The sequence below is a fragment of the Delphinapterus leucas genome, chromosome 15, assembly GCF_059928025.1.
Source record: "Delphinapterus leucas isolate spDelLeu-1000000601 "Yukka" chromosome 15, BTC_Dleu_Yukka2, whole genome shotgun sequence".
NCBI lineage: Eukaryota > Metazoa > Chordata > Mammalia > Artiodactyla > Monodontidae > Delphinapterus > Delphinapterus leucas.
The window spans coordinates 36,488,226-36,506,680 of NC_143143.1; the positions used below are offsets into that span (position 1 = coordinate 36,488,226).

At 63.6% G+C, this 18,455-nt stretch overlaps 1 protein-coding gene across 1 annotated transcript; it reads left to right on the plus strand.

The window, feature by feature from the left end:
- Positions 1 to 870: 870 nt before the first annotated feature.
- CASKIN1 (CASK interacting protein 1) lies at positions 871 to 18,345 on the plus strand. Its single transcript, XM_089896371.1, has 19 exons — positions 871 to 1,067; positions 7,073 to 7,124; positions 7,232 to 7,329; positions 7,535 to 7,680; positions 7,771 to 7,866; positions 7,986 to 8,116; positions 8,573 to 8,681; positions 8,763 to 9,056; positions 9,222 to 9,339; positions 10,346 to 10,447; positions 10,552 to 10,646; positions 10,723 to 10,807; positions 10,893 to 10,984; positions 11,777 to 11,887; positions 11,968 to 12,069; positions 13,485 to 13,623; positions 13,702 to 15,747; positions 16,426 to 16,849; positions 17,210 to 18,345. The coding sequence occupies exons 1-19, from the start codon at positions 974 to 976 to the stop codon at positions 17,304 to 17,306; spliced, it is 4,431 nt and encodes a 1,476-aa protein (XP_089752497.1). The 5' UTR covers positions 871 to 973; the 3' UTR covers positions 17,307 to 18,345.
- The last annotated feature ends 110 nt before the right edge of the window (positions 18,346 to 18,455 follow it).

The window sequence follows — 18,455 nt, forward strand, 5'->3', positions numbered from 1 at the left end:
AGTTACACCCCAGTTGGTGCTGGGGATGGGGGAGCCGAGCCCCTCTTAGTGGTAAGTGTGAGGGGCTGAACCCCAGTTGGTGCTGGGCAGGTGCACTGAGGTTGGGGTTCGACTGAGGAGGGGGCGGTGGGGGGTCGCCTAGCATTGTTTGTGGAGAGAGCCAGAGGCTGCAGGGCATGAAGGTTCAGTTGCGGGAGGGGGAGGTAGGGTTCCCTGACACCGAATTCATTATTGGGAGATTCCTCTTCACAGTCCTTCGACACCTCCCACGGGAACCACGGGCCAGAAATGTCTGACAGCCCCCGGCGGGCCGGCTTCTGTGCCGCCGATGCCCGGGTATCTAGCTCCATGCCCAGGTCCCCGCCCGCCCACTGCCTGAGTCCCTCCCCCCGTGGGTCCCGCAGCCTCTGGAAGCCTCTCTCAGGCTCTGCCTGGCGCCGCCGCCGACTCGGGGCTCAGTGTCCGGCCCCCCGGCGGCTGCTGTCCCTAGCCCCTGGCGGTCGCCGGGGCCGCGCGGGGTCCGCAGAGGCCGGGCCTGAGCCGCGCGGCCCGCACGTGGGGAGGGGGCGTCTCGGGAGGACGGGTCCTAATGTAGGGGCGGAGCCAAGGAGTCGGGCGCGCGGCCGGCGCGGGCGCACCGAGGTCAGCGGCCGCGGAAGGGGGACCCAGGCGTCCGGGAGGCGGCGCCAGGTGCCGCGCCCCCGCCCAGCTCCCGCCGCCGCCGGCCCCCGCCCCGCTCCCGCCGCCGCCGGCCCCCGCCCCCGGGCCGCCCCCCGCCCGTGACGCGCTCCCCGCCCCCTCCGCGCTGGGAGACCGAGACCGAGCCGGAGCCCGAGGACAGCGAGGGGCGCGGGCGGCGGAGGAGGCTGCGGGGGAGGGAGGAGGATGCGGCGGGTGCCGTGGGGCCGCCGCCGCCTCTGAGCCGCGCCGAGCGCACGGAGCTCAGCCGCGTCGCTGCGGCCCCGGTCGCGCCATGGGGAAGGAGCAGGAACTGGTGCAGGCGGTGAAGGCGGAGGACGTGGGGACCGCGCAGAGGCTGCTGCAGAGGCCGCGGCCCGGAAAGGCCAGTGAGTGCGGGGGGTATGGGGGGCGCGGGGAGCGGGCGCGAGCCGCGGCGCGCCCCGGGGCCGTCTCCAGCGCCGAGCCCCCCACCCCGCCCGGTGCAGGGCGGGGAGGGGGATGCTGTCGGGTCCCCGGGGGCGGGGCGGGGCCAGCAGCGCCCAGACCCTCCGTCTGTGCCCCCCGCTGCCAGCACTGAAGGAGGGGCTGCATCGAGTGCCAGGCCGTCACCTGAGCCCCCCAGCGGGCACCTGGCGGCACCCACCTTCCAGGCCGCAGGCATTCGCATCCCTCTCTCCTGCCTCCGTTCCCTCCCTTCCCGGGCTGCGGGCTGACAGCTGGAGGTCTCTTCTGGGCCTTTAAAGGGCGAGGCGGATTCCCCCCCCCACGCCATGGAGAGAGGGAGGGGCCTCTTGCAGTAAGGGGAGACCACAGGGCTGACAGTCTCTGTCAGACCCCCTCCCCGCCCCATGTTTAATAACATGCTTAGCAGGAAGGGGGGGTGGCAGGACCATGCTGGGGGTGTGGCTGCCCAGGCATGGCCGGCTGGGGGCCATTTACTGAAGGGGGAGCAGAGGCCCAAGGTCGCCCAGCCCAGGGCAGGCTGAGTTCGAGGCAGGTGCAGACCCTGGTCCCCTCTGGCTTCCCTGCTGGAAAATGAGACTGGGGGGGGAGGGGGTCTCCCACTGGCCATCCTGAGCTTGTTCTGTGGGGGTCCCAGGGGATGGTTGGAAGCTTGGTGCCCTGATCCCAGCACTCATCCCAGCTCAGCCTGGAGCCTCCCCCGGGGACCCTGGAGATGGATGGATGGGCGTGTGGACCAGCCGCGTGTGTGACTGCGCACGTATGGCCGTGTCAGTGTGTCAGGGCACCTGTGCGGGCGCGGGCAGGGCTCTGCTGGGTAGCAGGTGGGGTCTGGGTGCCCCGACTCCCCATGCCACCCCCTGGGACTGTATGTAAGCCAGGGAGGTACCCTCCCATCTCTCCAGGGGAGATGCTGAGAACTGAGACAGTCTCTGGGGCAGGTGGGGGTAGGTCCTTGAGCCCCAGGAGGACCCCTCCCACTGCAGCCCCTGCCTGGCTGCTACTATCTGCTCTGTGCAGTTAGAGAGCTGCTCATCTGTGCCTTGCAAGAACACATACACAGGTGGGCCCTGCCTTCCACAGCGGAGGCCCAGGGATAGTCTGCCAGTTAGGGCTGGCTTCAGGGCCTCAGGGTTCAGAAAGGGAGGGCTTTCAGGCAGAGGCAACCTTAGCTGAGCCTCAAAAGCAGGCTCAGGGATTGAGAGGTGGAAGGCAAGGCAAAGTCTTCCACCTAGTGGCCATCGACCTTGGGCACAGGCATCTCCAGTCTCTGGGCTTCAGTCTCCTCATCTGTAGGATGGGGACGTTTGTGGTCCCTGCCTCGTGGCATTGTTGTAAGAACAGTGAGTACATGCATGAAGCCCAGGCACTTAGTAAGTGCTCCGGAAGTGCTAACTGTGGCCATTTCCTAGACGGCCCAGGGCGGGGCGCCAAGGAAGTGGGGGGCATCAGATTTGGGGACTCCTCCCCCCTTCTACTCTGGCCATCTGGGGGAGGTGTGGGGACCTTTACCTCTACCTGTGTCTCCGCCTAGATCTCTGCATTTGACCCTGCATGGCCTGGTCTCCGGGTAGGAGAGACACCTGCCCTGGCACCCGAATCTGGGCTCTCTGACTCACAGGGGCGGGCATAATAAATCAGATGGAGAAATCCCTCCATGAATTAGCTCGGTTGTCATGGCAACACTGGCCTGCTTTGGAGTAAGATGTATTTTGATTCAGCAAAGTACAGCTGGAGTTTGGGCCATGGGGTAGGGGGCATCCAGCGGTGCTCCCTGCGGCCCCCAACTCCAGAGGTGTTCCCACGATTCTTGTTTCCACAGTCTCCTCCCTGTGCTGACACCTTCCCTTCACCCCACACCCCAGTGACACCCCAGGCTCTGTCAGCACCCCTATCCTGCCTGAAGGGAGCCTCCACTTACAGGCACAGGCACCGTCACCCTTAGCAATCATCCTTGAAGTGAAGAAGAGACTGCCAGGGAGAGAAAATACTGGGGTGGAGGTTGGTCTTCTGGGGTGTGGGCAGACACCCTGCCCTTCCTTCGGGCCCAACCTCCCCTTTCTTCCATTTCACTGAAGACTACGGCCAGCGCTCCTGTGCTCACTCACCTTGGCCCACTAAGAGTTCCCTTCCAGCGTCTGGCTCAGAGCTACCTGCCCTGGGGGATTTGAGAGGGTGCCTTTCTATGCTGGCGGCTACAGGGCTCAGCCAATCTGAGGTGGGAGCAGAGGAGGCCAAGACCACGTCCCTGTAGGAGACAGATGTGGCTCTGTGGAGGTGGCTTGTGGGTGGCTTCCGTGGTTGGAGGAGCATCTTGGCAGAGGGGTGGAGGGAGGCCACAAGGGTAGAGTGGAAAAGGGTCTGGGGTGGGCTCCCCCCAGGGCCTCTGCAGCTGGAGTTTGGAGGTGACTTCAAAGGTAGGGGTAGTATCAGGAGAGCAGTTAGAGGGCTGGGGTGATAGGAGACTGGAGAGCCCAAGTCATGGGGGCGGTCAGGGGCAAGGCATATGCACTATGACTGATGGCAATCTGTAGGACTTAGTGCCCTTGTGGAAAAGGGAAAGGGGCTCCTGGGGCCTTCAGCTTATCCCCACTTTCCCTCCTCTCTCCCACCTACCCAGGCCCCTGAAGCTGCGCTCTGCTCCAGCTTCATTCAGAGCACCTGTCTCCATGAGGTGCAGCCCCCCAGCCCCAGGCAGGCTGCAGTTCTGGGACCTTCCCGGGTGTCCAGTGTCCCCATGGGAATTGGGGGTGCTTCAAGACCTCAAGCCCCCTTTCATCCAATTCCAGCACTTTTCCTCTTTGAGGAGACCAGCGGCCGGAAGGGGGGCGGGGAAGATGACCTTAGCAAGATGCTCCTTCTCCTGTGGGGAGTGATCCCCTTCTGGATGGAGACACCCTCTCCCCACTGGTGTCTGTGTCACTTCCTGGGCCTCAATCTCCAGCCCCTCTGAGATTTCAGCACCTGCAGCTGTGACTGGGCAAGCAGGTGGGCCTGGCCTTGGGCGCCACTCAGAGCACCTGGCTCCGTAGCTGCCTGGGCACCCTGGCTGCGGGAGGGAGGAGAGCGAGCTGGCCTGGGAAGTCTTGTGGGGAGAAGCTGAGAACTGGCTACATGGGAACTAAGAAGGGTGGGGGGCAGCAGACATTAGAGTTGGGGGGCAGAGCCTTTTGGTAGGGGAATGTGCTGAGGGTGGGCTTGAGCAAGGCAGGGGTGCTTGGGGACAGCGATGCCTGGGCTCCCTTCAGCTTCATGACAAGGGACCGTGGCAGGCCCAGCCGCATAATCCACAGAGCCCAGCGCAAAATGAAAATGGTGGGGGTGTGACTTGTCCAAAAAAATAATAGGCCTTCCCTGGTAGTCCAGTGGTTAAGACTCCACGCTTTCACTGCAGCGGGCGCGGGTTCAATCCCTGGTCAGGGAAGTTCCGCATGCCACAAGATGGGGCCAAAAAAAAACCCCCAAAACAAACAAAATAACAATCTCGCGACAGCAGAGCATCCAGCCAGGTGTGGGGCTCTTCTGAGTTGTTGCACAGGTGACACACTTGAAGCCGGCTCTGGCAGGTGGACAAAGTGTGTGGGATGAGGGTACAGTTCAGTCACCAGTTACTGAGCACTGTGTGTGCACCTGGTAGTGTTTTAGCCAGGAAGGATACGGCAGTGAGCAAAATAGATAAAAACCATTGTCCTCTTGGAGCCTGTAATTTAGTGATGGAGATGGACAATAAACAAGATAAATGGTGGTATGAAGGCTAAAGAGAAAAATACAACAGACACGAGATGGGAAGGGGATTACCGTTTTCTTTATTCTTTATTTTTTGGCCACACCGCACAGCTTGCAGGATCTTAGTTCCCCAACCAGGGACTGAACCTGGGCCATGGCAGTGAAAGTGCCGAGTCCTAACCACTGGACCACCAGGAAACTCCCAGGGGATTACCATTTTAGATGGGGGAGGAGGCTTTGACAAGCAGGTCTTGGATAGAGACCTGAAGGACATGAAGAGGGAATAATGGGGATAATTGAGGGAAGAATGGCTCACACACACACACACACACACACACGCACACACACAGAGCATGTGCAAAGGCCCTGTGGCAGGGGAGACAGGTGTGTTGGAGTGCCATCAAGGAGGCTCAGGTGGCTGGAACAGGGGTGAGGAGGAAGTCAAAGTGAAAGGAGGGCTGCATCATACAGGGCTATTGTCCGGCTTTGGCCTCCAACCCCATTGAGACAGGAGCAATGGGACCGGACCCATGTTCTAACGGGGTCCCCCTGACCTCAGTGGGTATGGAGGATGGACTGGAGGGGGCAGGGTGGAAATGGGGATGTCAGGGGGAGGTGATGGCAGTGGTCCTTCGAGGGATGCTGGCCTGGCCCAGGGTGGTGATGATGGTGCTGGTGAGAAAGGGTAGGATTCCAGGTGTGCTTTGAAAGTGTCTTGAAAGTAGAGCCAACAGGATTGACCGATGGAGAAGTTATAAGGGCTCAAGAAAGGACCCAGGGCTGCCTCCAAGGTTTTGCCCTGGACCACCACGGGGAAGGAAGGGTGGCACTGCTGCCAACTTAGACAGCCGTTAGCATCAGCCAAGTGTCTGAGGCGGGGGGAGGGGCAGGGGAGTGGAGATACCTCTTGTCCTGGAGCCTCAGCTCTTTGGCTCTTCACCGGAGAAGCCCCTCACTGGGGAGGGTGGGGTGGGATTCCTATAGGGCTAGTATTAGGAACTGCCACGTGCTGAGCTGACTCTGTGTCAGACCCTTCATGTGTTGTCTGGAGGCGCCCTTAGGCCTGTGAGGCTGGCCCTGTTAGACCCTTCGAGCTCACAGCCAAGGCCTCAGGGCTAGTAAGGGGCAGAGGGAGGATTTGAATTCAGGCCCGTCTGACTTTGTGGGCCATTGGGGGACCCACACCCTATATCCAAAAGCTGAGAACTGAGGCCGGAGCAGCCGGAGCTGCTGTGGGTCACAGAGCAGGCCCTGCAGCAGCCCCTCTGTGACTCGACTCCCTCAGCCCCCTGCCCCCATCCCTGTCCTGAGCCTGGACAAAGGGGCTTCTGTCCTGCCAGCCCCTCCCTCACAGAGTGACTGACCCACAAATGGTTTATGTAACCGTGGCCCAGACAGGCAGGGGATTGGCCCGAGTCCGGCTGGACCTGAGCCCACGGGGAGGGCATCGGTGGGCTCCCCTCCTCTGGCAGGCGGCTGGTGGAGGCCAGGACTGGGGACGCCCCGGGAGGAGACTGGGACCCCCAAGGGAGGGCTGGAGCCCCTCGGGCTTCAGGCGGGCTGACCCTAGGGCCTGCGCATGCCCCTAGATGAGGGGGCCATTGTAATGTGGTTGCTTGGAGGCACTGGCCCACTTGCCTGCCTCCCCATCCTGCCCTGCCAAATGGGGCTCATCTACACAGGCCAGGCCCGGGGCTGGGAGTTGGGGGAGGCTGAACCCTGGAAATGCAGATCTTCCCCAGAGATACCCCCATTTCCGGGTGTTCCAGCCTTCCTGGGCCACCCCCGGCCCCATCTGGGTCCTTCTGAGAGACAGATTGGGCTGGCTCTCTCCCTCCCACCATTGGCAGGTGCTCAGCCAGCGTCTCAAGGGAGGGGGGTTCATGTGCACATGTGTGCGCCTGTGTGGGTGTACAGCCCTGGCTTCTGTTCCCAGACAGGGACAGGGCCTATGAACCTCCCAACGTCTTAGTTCAGTGGGAAACCAAGGGCCAAAAGCTGGTACCTGATGCTGAGTGCTGGAAACAGGGTTGAATGAATGAACGTTTCTAGACTAAAGACCTAGATAGCTTTGGCTCTGAGCCTGCCAGGGAGCTAGCCAGCCGCTCTCTGCCTGCTCTCTGTCTAGAGGGGGCTGGGACCCAGGTAGGCCTCAGTAGGGGCTGGACGGAGCCTCCCTCACCATGTCTCCTTCCCACCCCAGAGCTCCTGGGCTCCACCAAGAAGATCAATGTCAATTTCCAAGACCCAGATGGGTGAGTTCTCAGCCCGGGGAGATGTCAGTCTGGTATGGGGGTCAAGGACTCCTGGGGAAGGCAGGTTGCCCGGCTCCTTGCCCATACATGTCTGTCACCTGTCCCAGCTTTTCTGCCCTGCACCACGCAGCCCTGAATGGCAACACGGAATTGATCACCCTGCTGCTGGAGGCCCAGGCTGCTGTGGACATCAAGGACAACAAAGGCAAGGCCTGTCAGGGACCTCAGAGCCAGAGGCAGGGGGTCAAGGTCAAAATTGGGGTCCCTGGAGGCCAGGATGGCCCCTCAACTGAGGTCTCAGCCCCGGGTCTTGGTCTGGGTTGAGGCAGGTTCTCATGGGATCAGCGTCCTAGAAGTCAGGGTTGGGTTCAGGGTCAGGGGCTAGCTCCCAACCGCCCCCTTGCCCCCAGGCATGCGGCCGCTACACTATGCGGCCTGGCAGGGCCGGAAGGAGCCCATGAAGCTGGTGCTGAAGGCGGGCTCAGCGGTGAATGTCCCGTCTGATGAGGGCCACATCCCCCTGCACTTGGCGGCCCAGCATGGTCACTACGACGTGGTAAGGACCACCTCAAGGGTGACAGGGTGCCTGGGGCAGAATGAGCCCGACGGATGCATTGGGCCTGACCACACCCTGTGGTCCCTGCAGTCTGAGATGCTGCTCCAGCACCAGTCCAACCCGTGCATGGTGGACAACTCGGGGAAGACGCCCCTGGACCTTGCCTGTGAGTTCGGCCGCGTTGGGGTAAGTCTCCCCAGGGAGCTGAGTGGGACTCCAACTTCTTCTCCTGGGGTGGGAGTGGGAGACAAACTGCAGCTCCCCACCCCATTCCTGGGCCCCCCTACTCTGACCCCTCCTTCCAGGTGGTCCAGCTGCTCCTGAGCAGCAACATGTGTGCGGCCTTGCTAGAGCCCCGGCCAGGGGACACAACCAACCCCAATGGCACCAGCCCCCTGCACCTGGCAGCCAAGAATGGCCACATCGACATCATCAGGTATGGCCATGGGGGGGGGCGGGGTAAGGGGCACCCAGCCTTGGGGTTCCTGCTTCTGGCTTGGCAATAAGACAGGAGCAGCCAGGGAGCCGTGGGGATGTGGTGAGGTCTCTGGATACGAAGGATGCCTCAAGCCGCCCACATAAAGGATGTACTGGAGGGGGGTGGGGAGTGGTCTTCTATAGCCCCACAGCCTGTGCCACTTGCTGGGTGACCTTGAGGAGACTCTTAACTTCTCTGAGCCTCAGTTTCCTCATCCTTAAAGTGGGCATCGCAGCACTGCCTACACTAGGATGAGACGAGATAAGAGTGTGAAGGGTTAACACAGGGTTTTTCAGGGATGTGGGACAGGGTTAGCTCATCCTCAGCCCCCAGGAACTGGAGCCCGGCTTGGGGGTGCTGGGGCAGAGGGCTCTCTGTGCAGGGCCCTGCCTGCTCCTCCTACCTCCCTGTCAGACTCCTCCTCCAAGCTGGCATTGACATTAACCGCCAGACCAAGTCCGGCACGGCCCTGCACGAGGCCGCACTCTGTGGGAAGACGGAAGTGGTTCGGCTGCTGCTCGATGTGAGTTAGGGGCCGGAGGGAGCTGGGGTCAAGTGGGGGTGTAGGGGGCTCCTGAGAGTCCTCACCCTCTGGCACATACAGAACGGGATCAATGCCCACGTGAGGAACACTTACAGCCAGACAGCCCTGGACATCGTGCACCAATTCACCACCTCCCAGGCCAGCAAAGAGATCAAGCAGCTGCTGCGAGGTGGGCCCGGGCGGGGCAGGGGGGCAGGGCTGGGGCCTGGGCCGGGCCGGCTCACAGGACTGGGGGGTCTGCCGCCTCCTGTGTCCCCAGAGGCCTCGGCAGCCCTGCAGGTCCGGGCAACCAAGGATTATTGCAACAATTACGACCTGACCAGCCTCAACGTGAAAGCCGGGGACATTATCACAGTAAGGATGGCCTGGGGCCGCTGGAACAGGAATGAATGGGACCTGGGATGCTCCCCGCAACACCTGGCAGCAACTGGGGGGTATGAGCAGGAGGCCAAGGCCACCTACCCACTTGACGTGGAGGGGTATCTCCCTGAGCATGCTCCTCCCACCGTATCTGACCAGGTCCTCGAGCAGCATCCAGACGGCCGGTGGAAGGGCTGTATCCATGACAACAGGACAGGCAATGACCGTGTGGGCTACTTCCCTTCCTCCCTGGGCGAGGCCATCGTCAAGCGAGCAGGCAAGTCCCACCCGGGGATGGGCTCGCGGGCCAGAAGGAAGCAGGTGCACGGCGTTTTGGGTGGTAGGGCAAGGACTGTCAGCTCTAGTCATTGCTAGGTGTGGGGTCCAGAGTGTGTCTTGCCAGCTGTCTCCTCATCAGTGTCCCCAGACCCACTCCTTCATGTATTCAACAGACATTGCATGCCAGGCACTAGGAATAGATGGACGTCATTCTTGCTCCCAAGGAGCTTGCCCTCGGGGAGGGAGGGAAGGGAACAGTAAAATAAATGTGGAAGGAAACGTACCAACCAGTGACACAGAGATTGCAGATGGAGACCCACTTTAGACAAGTGTGGACAGAGAAGGCCCTGAGAAGTGGGAGGGGCTGGCCACAGGCAGAGCATTCCAGGCAGCAGGAACCACACATGCAAAGGCACTGAAGCAGGACAGAGTGTGACTGTGTAAGGGTCCAAAGGAGCCCAGTGTGGCTGACTTGGTGACAGAGAGGGAGGGGGCGCAGGATGAGGCCATAGGGCCATGGAATGGCTTCAGATGGGGGACTGGTGTGATTGGTTTACCCCACAGAGAGGATATGGAGATTGACAGGCCGGGTGAGAGGGCAGAGGGGAGCCAGTTAGGAGGTGTGGCCAATCCACCCAAGGTCATCTAGTTCCCTGGGGTGAGGAGCCTGGACCCAGGCTCCTGGGGGCCTCCTCCCTCCCCCTGCTCCCCAGGCACACAGGGGTTTGCACTCTCCTGCAATTCCCTACTCCCACCTACAGGACCACAGGATAGCCTGGCCTGCGCCCCTCTCTACGATGCTCTCCTGCTCTCAAATGTCCAAGGTTGGGAAGGGCCTTCTGAGGGTCGCTCAGCTCCTCAAACACAGGGCAGGAGGAGGCTGTACTGACCCCCCAGGCACGTGTGTGTCCAGCCTCTGCTCTGCGCAGACCTGGGGGCCAGGCCAGGGAATGCCCCAGGCCTGGGCCAGTCCAGGATTCAGGGAGACTGTGCTTGGCCAGCAGGTTCCCGAGCAGGTGCCGAACCAAGCCCACCCCAGGGATGCAGCTCAGCAGGGCCCTCTGCACCCCCCGAGGAGATCTGGGTGCTGAGGAAGCCATTTGCAGGTAGGTGGGGGCCTCTGGAGGGTGGTGGTGGTGGCACTTCTGCAAGGCAGCACCTGGGCTCTGCAGGGCTGGCACTAGCTGATGCTGCTCCCTCCTGCTGGCAGGCGGGGACCGCAGTGGCAGCTTGAGCAGTGTGGCCAGTGGCAGTGGCCGGAGCAGCGGGGGCCACACCCTGCACGCAGGCTCTGAAGGGGTCAAGGTAGGTGGGTTGGTGGCAGGACCGGGATGGCCTGTGTCTAGAGCAGCACTGGCCAGCCAGCCTGTCTGGGTTGCAGCTCCTGGCCACGGTGCTCTCCCAGAAGTCTGTCTCCGACTCCAGCCCCGGGGACAGCCCTGTCAAGCCTCCGGAGGGCTCTTCAGGTAAGAGCAAGGACACAGCACTGCTGGCCTGGCCGGGAGGTGGCCCCCAGGCAGCCATTGCCCCACCATACCCTCTCGTCCCCAGGTGCCACCCGGTCCCAGACTCCAGTGACCCATGCCGGGCAGGTCTATGGGGAGCAGCCATCCAAAAAGCTGGAGACAGCATCGGAGGGCAAGGTACAAGGCCTGGGCCGGCTGCAGGTGGGGGGGCACCCAGGGCAGCCTGCCTGGCTTGGCCGCAGCACGGCCAGGGCCCTTGACAGGCCGGGCCCGTCCTTCTGTTGGTCTGTCAGTCTGTGTGTGTAGCTGTTGTCTCTTGTACACGCTGTGCGTGTAAGCTAGTGTGTCTAGGAAGTGTGACACGGGTGTGAGGTGAGTGGGGGCGTGTTTGGCTGGTGTGACTGTGATGCGGGCACATGTGCACATGTGTGTGTGTGTGGAATGGCATGGATGTGAGTCAAGCCAAGGCATGTATGTGGGTGAGACAAGTCCTGTGTGCATGCACCTGCGTGCTAGGGCGGGCGTGAGCTGCTGGCTGAGTCCTCCTGCATTCCTCTGGGTAGAGCCCACCTTCTGGGGTGTAGAGGGGAAGCACTAAATTGCCCCGCCTGAGGCCCCATTCCCAGAGCCCCTCACACGGGGCCACACTGCAGGGTGTCTCTGGTCCAGGAATGGGGGGGACGGTCAGGGAGGCCTGTGATGTGGACAGCAGCTGGACCCTCCTGGTGGAGATCACAGAAGGAGGCCGAGGTGCTGGACAGTGCTCAAGACAGCGGCACCCAGGACCACAGAGCGAGGAGGAGCACCCGGGCCAGGCTGACGGGGCCTGGCTGCAGACGGCCCAGCGGACAGCAGATTGCACTGCGTGGTCTTCAGCTGAGCAGAGAAGGAGGCGCCGCGGTGGCTGGGGTGCATGCCTGGCGGGGGAGCAGGCGGGCAAGCCTGCAGCGGGTGCCTTGTGTCTTCCAGGGCGCCGAGGCTGTCAGCCAGTGGCTTGCCACGTTCCAGCTGCAGCTCTACGCCCCCAACTTCATCAGCGCTGGCTATGACCTGCCCACCATCAGCCGCATGACCCCTGAGGTGAGCTGCCCGAAGGCTATCTACCAGCTGACCCAGAGATGGGCCCCCAGCCTCTGCTAATGGGCCTCTCCTCCACCTAGGACCTCACGGCCATCGGGGTCACCAAGCCAGGCCACCGGAAGAAGATCACTGCAGAGATCAGCGGCCTGAGCATCCCCGACTGGCTGCCTGAGCACAAACCCGTAAGGCCCCCTGCACCCCAGTGGCCAGTCCCAGGTTGGGCAAACAGACAGACAGACAGCCTGCCTCCCTGGCTACAGCCCACCCCTGCCCTCCAGGGAGTCCAGAGAGAGGAGAGCAGAGGATGACCTCTGTTTGTCCATCAGGGGCACTGGGGCCCGCCTCCCTGGGGCAGGGGCAGGGACAGTGGTGACCACCTCTGAGGGCTCTCAGGGCAAGGGGAGCCTGAAGCCTGGAGAGTCCCCATCTCCACTGTGTGTTCCACACTCAGGCAGCCACACAGGGACACCGGAGCCACCCGGCACACCATAGCACTGCCCATCACACACACACCCAGACACTGCAGGGGGCCATGGGGATGGGACGTGCTTGCACACACCCAGGCACATGTATGGGGAAGACGCTTGTGCGTGCTTCGGGTACCCAGCACGCGTATGCTAAATACATTCAAGGCGCCCACTGGTGACTGCACACACTGGCTGACAGCCACACCAGCCGCAGCCCGTGCTGTCACGAACAGGCACTCTGTGGTGGGACAGGCTCTGGGCTGGGAGAAGATGGGCCCGGGGCCTGTCACATCCATGCTGCCTCTCTGGGCCTTGCGCTGTGCTTTGGGCTTCCACCCGTCTGTGAGGGAGATGCCATGGCCGCCGAGAGCCCCAGGGCTGTCGGTTGGTGACAGGTGGGTTTGTGCTCATCCACTCTGCCTCACCCCACTCAGTCAGCGGCTCAGGGGTCCTCCCAGCCAGCACGTCCGGGTCCCAGGGGCTTCACTTTGCTTGTGCACCCAAGGAGGTGACCGAGTGTCCTGTGTTGGTGCATGAGTGACATCCAGCTGGGAGTGTGGACAGGTGAATGCCATTCAGGGAGCCACCGGTGGTTCTGGGTGAAGACCATCACAGATATTTGCCAGGCGTGTGACGAGGCTGTGTGACGTGTGCCTGATGCTGGTGGGGAAGTGGTGAGAGAGCGTGAGCGTGACTCAGAGGGGTGTCAGTGCCCGTGGATGGCTGGGATGCAGGGTGTGTGTATACACGTATCTGGTCGGTGGTGCTGTGTGTCTGTGTCCATGACGTGTATGGTGTGTCCATGTGCATGCTGTCCCCGTGGCTGCCTGGGCAGGTGAGGAAGCGCATTCTTCTGCCAGAAGCGCATTCTTCCCCCTCCCCCAAAGGGTATCCTGAGGAGAGAGTCGCCCCTCTGTGTGTGTTTGCATATGTTCGCAAGTGTGTGTGAGCTGGCCTTGGGCTCCTGTCAAGGCTGCACTGTCTCCAAAGCTGACGCCTCGGGCCTGTCTGTTTGTCCTTCCGTCTCTCTGTGCCAGGCTGGCCCGGTGCCCACTCCTCTGACAGCTCTGAGTAATAGGCAGGGTGTGGGCAGCCAGCTCGGGCTGCCCTCTGTGTCCCCTACTCCGTAGGCTAACCTGGCCATGTGGCTGTCCATGATTGGCCTGGCTCAGTACTACAAGGTGCTGGTGGACAACGGCTACGAGAACATCGACTTCATCACCGACATCACCTGGGAAGACCTGCAGGAGATCGGCATCACCAAGCTGGGTGAGGCCCCACCCCGGCCCCACTGCCTCCTGGTCCCCGCCACCCTCCCTGGCCTGACCTGCCCCCCGCCCCACTCAGGACACCAGAAGAAGTTGATGCTGGCAGTGAGGAAACTGGCAGAGCTGCAGAAGGCAGAGTATGCCAAGTATGAGGGGGGACCCCTGCGCCGGAAGGTACCACAGTCACTTGAAGTGATGGCCATCGAGTCGCCACCCCCACCCGAGCCTGCCCCGGCTGACTGCCAGTCTCCTAAGATGACCACCTTCCAGGACAGTGAGCTCAGCGGTGAGCTGCAGGCTGCCCTGACGGGCCCGGATGAAGGGGCTGCCGCTGCCGCTGCCCCTACTGAGAAGCCCTCCAACCACCTGCCGCCCACCCCAAGGGCCTCCATGCGGCAGGAGCCCAGCCTGGGTGGGCGGGCACGGCACATGAGCAGTTCTCAGGAGCTGCTGGGCGATGGGCCCCCAGGGCCTGGCAGCCCCATGTCACGAAGCCAGGAGTACCTGCTGGAGGAGGGGCCGGCCCCGGGTACCCCCCCCAAGGAGGCCCGGCCCAGCCGCCACGGCCACAGCGTCAAGCGGGCCAGTGTGCCCCCAGTGCCTGGCAAGCCGCGGCAGGTCCTTCCACCAGGTACCAGCCACTTCACGCCCCCCCAGACTCCCACCAAAGCCCGGCCAGGCTCCCCGCAAGCCCTGGGGGGGCCTCATGGCCCAGCCCCAGCCACAGCCAAGGTGAAGCCCACCCCACAGCTGCTGCCACCAATGGAGCGACCCATGTCACCTCGCTCGCTGCCTCAGTCACCCACACACCGTGGCTTTGCCTACGTGCTGCCCCAACCCGTGGAGAGCGAGGCAGGGCCGGCTGCTCCGGGGCCTGCGCCTGTGGCCGTGCCTGCGCCTGTGCCCACGCTGTGCCTGCCCCCTGAGGCCGACATGGAGTCAGGGCGGCCCAAGAAGCGCGCCCACAGCCTGAATCGCTATGCGGCGTCTGACAGCGAGCCAGAGCGGGACGAGCTGCTGGTGCCGGCCGCAGCGGGGCCCTACGCCACAGTCCAGCGGCGCGTGGGCCGCAGCCACTCGGTGCGGGCACCTGCTGGCACTGACAAGAACGTCAACCGCAGCCAGTCGTTCGCTGTGAGGCCGCGAAAGAAGGGCCCCCCCCCACCCCCGCCCAAGCGCTCCAGCTCATCCATGGCCAGTGCCAACCTGGCTGATGAGTCAGTGCCAGATGCGGAGACTGAGGTGGCTGGGGCCGAGGACGGCCGGCTGGGGGTCCGGGCACAGCGCCGGCGGGCTAGTGACCTGGCTGGCAGTGTGGACACAGGAAGCGCTGGCAGCGTGAAGAGCATTGCAGCCATGCTCGAGCTGTCATCCATTGGGGGTGGGGGCCGGGCAGCCCGCAGGCCCCCTGAGGGCCACCCCATGCTTCGCCCCGCCAGCCCAGAGCCAGGCCGGGTGGCAACGGTGTTGGCCTCGGTGAAGCACAAGGAGGCCATTGGGCCTGATGGCGAGATGGTGAACCGGCGCCGCACACTGAGTGGGCCTGTCACAGGACTTCTGGCCACTGCTCGCCGGGGTCCGGGAGAGCCAGGGGGGCCTGCAGATCACGGCCACTTTGTGGAAGATGGCGCTACCCGGCAGCGGCCTCGAGGTCCAGCCAAGGGTGAGGCGGGTGTGGAGGGCCCACCACTGGCCAGGGTGGAGGCCAGTGCCACGCTCAAGAGGCGCATCCGAGCCAAGCAGAGCCAGCAGGAGAATGTCAAGTTCATCCTCACTGAGTCTGACACGGTCAAGCGCCGGCCCAAGGCCAAGGAGAGGGAGGCAGGTCCCGAGCCTCCCCTACCACTGCTGTCCGTGTACCAGAATGGAACAGGCACTGTGCGCCGCCGTCCGGCCTCTGAGCAGGCTGGGCCCCCAGAGCTGCCCCCGCCCCCGCCACCCGCTGAGCCCCCGCCCTCTGACCTGTTGCACCTGCCCCCGCTGCCCCCGCCAGACAGTGATGCCCGGAAGCCGGCCAAGCCACCTGTCTCTCCCAAGCCCATTCTGGCTCAGCCCGTGCCCAAGATCCAGGGCTCACCCACACCTGCCTCCAAGAAGGTGCCACTGCCAGGTCCTGGCAGCCCAGGTAGGTTGCAGGGAGCCAGCTGGGGAAGGGCCCTCCTCCAGCTCCCCATACCATGGTCTGAGGGGTTTTCCACTTCTTGGATTTGATGAAGGCCAGGTGGAGTGGGGTGGGAAAGTATCCTCAGACCCTCTCGTCCATCCACCCACTGGACCACTTCACCAATGAGAGCTGAGACAAGGGTGGATGATCCTTACATTCCTCAGCGAAGGAGACACAGAAACCCATGAGTAGCAGCACCTGTGGAAGGAGGACAGGCCCACGATGCTGGAAGGCTAAGGGAGGATTCTGACCTGGCTGTAAAATGACCCAAGCACAGGAGGGAGGGGAGAGGCTTCCAGGCAGAAGGATCAGAGGTGCAAAGGCCCTGTGGCATTCAAGCAACGGAAGGGCCGGTGTCTGCAACAGGCCACACCTGGAGGGGAATGGAGGTGGGGGGCGGACCGGGCGGGGTTTGGAAGCAGTGACCCAAGCAGGCCTGCACAGGGAAGCGCGCCCCCTGGCAGCCTCAGGGAGGCCGGGGGCGGAGGGCTGGAGCTGGAGCCCGGCGGCAGTGCAAAGGGCGTTATCTCTAATCCCGGGTTCGAGGCAGGGCGCTTGGGCAGGGCTTATGCCGGGATGGGCAGCGCGCGCGCGCTGCGCTGACCTCCCATCCCGGTGCGACTCTCCTCTTCCCCGCAGAGGTGAAGCGTGCCCACGGCACGCCGCCGCCCGTGTCTCCCAAGCCGCCACCACCGCCCACGGCGCCCAAGCCGGCCAAGGCAGCGGCGGGGCTGCAGTCGGGCAGCGCCAGCCCGTCGCCCTCGCCGGCACGCCAGCCGCCTGCTGCCCTCACCAAGCCCGCCAGCACGCCACCCTCGCTGAGTGCCAGCCCGGCCAGGCCCCCGTCCCCCGGTGTGCCCGCGCTGCACGTGCCTGCCAAGCCGCCGCGCGCTGCTGCAGCGGCAGCCGGGCCCCCCGCCGCGCCCGACGGCGCCTCGCCGGGGGACAGCGCCTCGCCGGGGGACAGCGCCAGGCAGAAGCTTGAGGAGACAAGCGCGTGCCTGGCGGCGGCGCTGCAAGCCGTAGAAGAGAAGATCCGGCAGGAGGACGCGCAAGGCTCGCGGTAGGTGCAGGACCCGGTCCGGCGTGGGCGTAGGTGGGGGGCTTTGCGCCCCCGCGGCGGGTGCACACCTGGAGGCTGCCCTGCGAGAGCGGTGCCGAGTCGCGCCGGGCCCGAGTTGCGCCGGGCACGGCCTGGCGTGGGCGGGGCTCTACGAGCTGCCCCAGCCCCCGACAGAGGCTACTGTGAGTGGGCCGGGAGCGGAGCGGGGCAGATGTGGGGAGTGCGTGGACTGATCCGGCCCCGCCCCTGAGTGCGGGGGCGTGGCCTCCGCGAGGGGCGGGACTTTGCGCTGAATGGGCGGGACATGGGGGCTGGAAGTTCTGCGCCAACCCAGCCAGTTCACGCTGCGCCCGCCCCCAGCCCCTCGGCCGCCGAGAAGAGCACCGGCAGCATCCTGGACGACATTGGCAGCATGTTTGACGACCTGGCCGACCAGCTGGACGCCATGCTGGAGTGACGCGGCCGCCCAAGTTCGGCCCACCCGCGCCGCCTGGGCTCCGGCCCGCACACTGACCTTTACCTCAGGATGGGTACCTCTGGGGGCGGCGCGAGCGGGCAGGGCGGTGGACCAAGGGGGAGGGGCGCAGGGGGCAGCCCGCTAGGCAGCCGCGGGCACGAGGCGGGGGTGGGCCGTTCTGTCCAGCCCCCGCACAAGCACAACTCCTGCCCCTGGGCCCAGCTTGGAGGACTGCCTGGTTGGTGGGCCCAAGGGCTCTGGGCAGATGCTGCTGCCTTGTGGGTGCCCTTCCTTATCTGCTGCTCCCTGTGCAATAACTGCTGGGCCACCTGCCCGCCCACCACCAGGCTCTGCCCGCTGTGGGTGGAGGAGGGGAAACTCCTGAACCCCCTGCCCTGAGTCCAGGTTGGGTCCACCCTGGGAGGCAGCGGGAGGGGGGCAGCTGCTGTAGCCCCCTCCCCAATCTGTGGCAGAGCACAGGCCTATGCCCAGCACAGAACTGCCCATTGGGGACCTCTGCCAGCCACTCCAACGCAGCACAAGGGGCTGGGGTTGGGCCCTCTGCCCCACTGCACCCCCCTCCCTAAATATAAGCTATTGAAGAGTATTAATTTATTGGGAATAAGCTGAGGCAGATTTCCCCAGAGAAACAAAAAGGTATAACTTTAACAAATATATATTTAAAGAAAGAAGAAATATTATTGATTCTATAGAAAACCATTTACCAACTGCAAGGACGCTGGAGTCCAGCTCAAGACAAAAGCTGTTAGAGGCCCCGGCCATCTGTCTGTGTATCCTTCCCTCCCTCTGTCCAGGAGTGGCCAGACCCCTGGGCCCAGTAGCACCAACGGGAGGCTGGGGTCTGGGGGAGGGGTCTGTGCTCCGCCAGGGCCTTCCCTCTGCTCTCTCTCCTAACTTCTCTGCATCTGAAGAACTTGAAGGATGTGCCTTGCTCGCTGCTGGGCTGTGTCATCCACGCCGTGGAGACAGTGGGGAGGGCTCTGCCTCTCCCATGGGTGCTGGTGTTAGGGTGCATCTGGGCTTCAGGGGAGCTGTGTGCACAGCGTGGTGAACGTGGGCGCGTCAGTTGGGTGACAGCAGTGGGTGCAGGGCATGCATGCCAGGCTGCGTGTGGTGCGTGTGAGGGTG

Coding starts and splice junctions, on each gene's coding strand:
- CASKIN1 (XM_089896371.1), top strand. CDS start 974: ATGGGGAAGGAGCAGGAACTGGTGCAGGCGGTGAAGGCGGAGGACGTG. Junction 1,068..7,072: donor GCCGCGGCCCGGAAAGGCCA/GTGAGTGCGGGG, acceptor TTCCCACCCCAG/AGCTCCTGGGCTCCACCAAG. Junction 8,117..8,572: donor GGCCACATCGACATCATCAG/GTATGGCCATGG, acceptor CCTCCCTGTCAG/ACTCCTCCTCCAAGCTGGCA.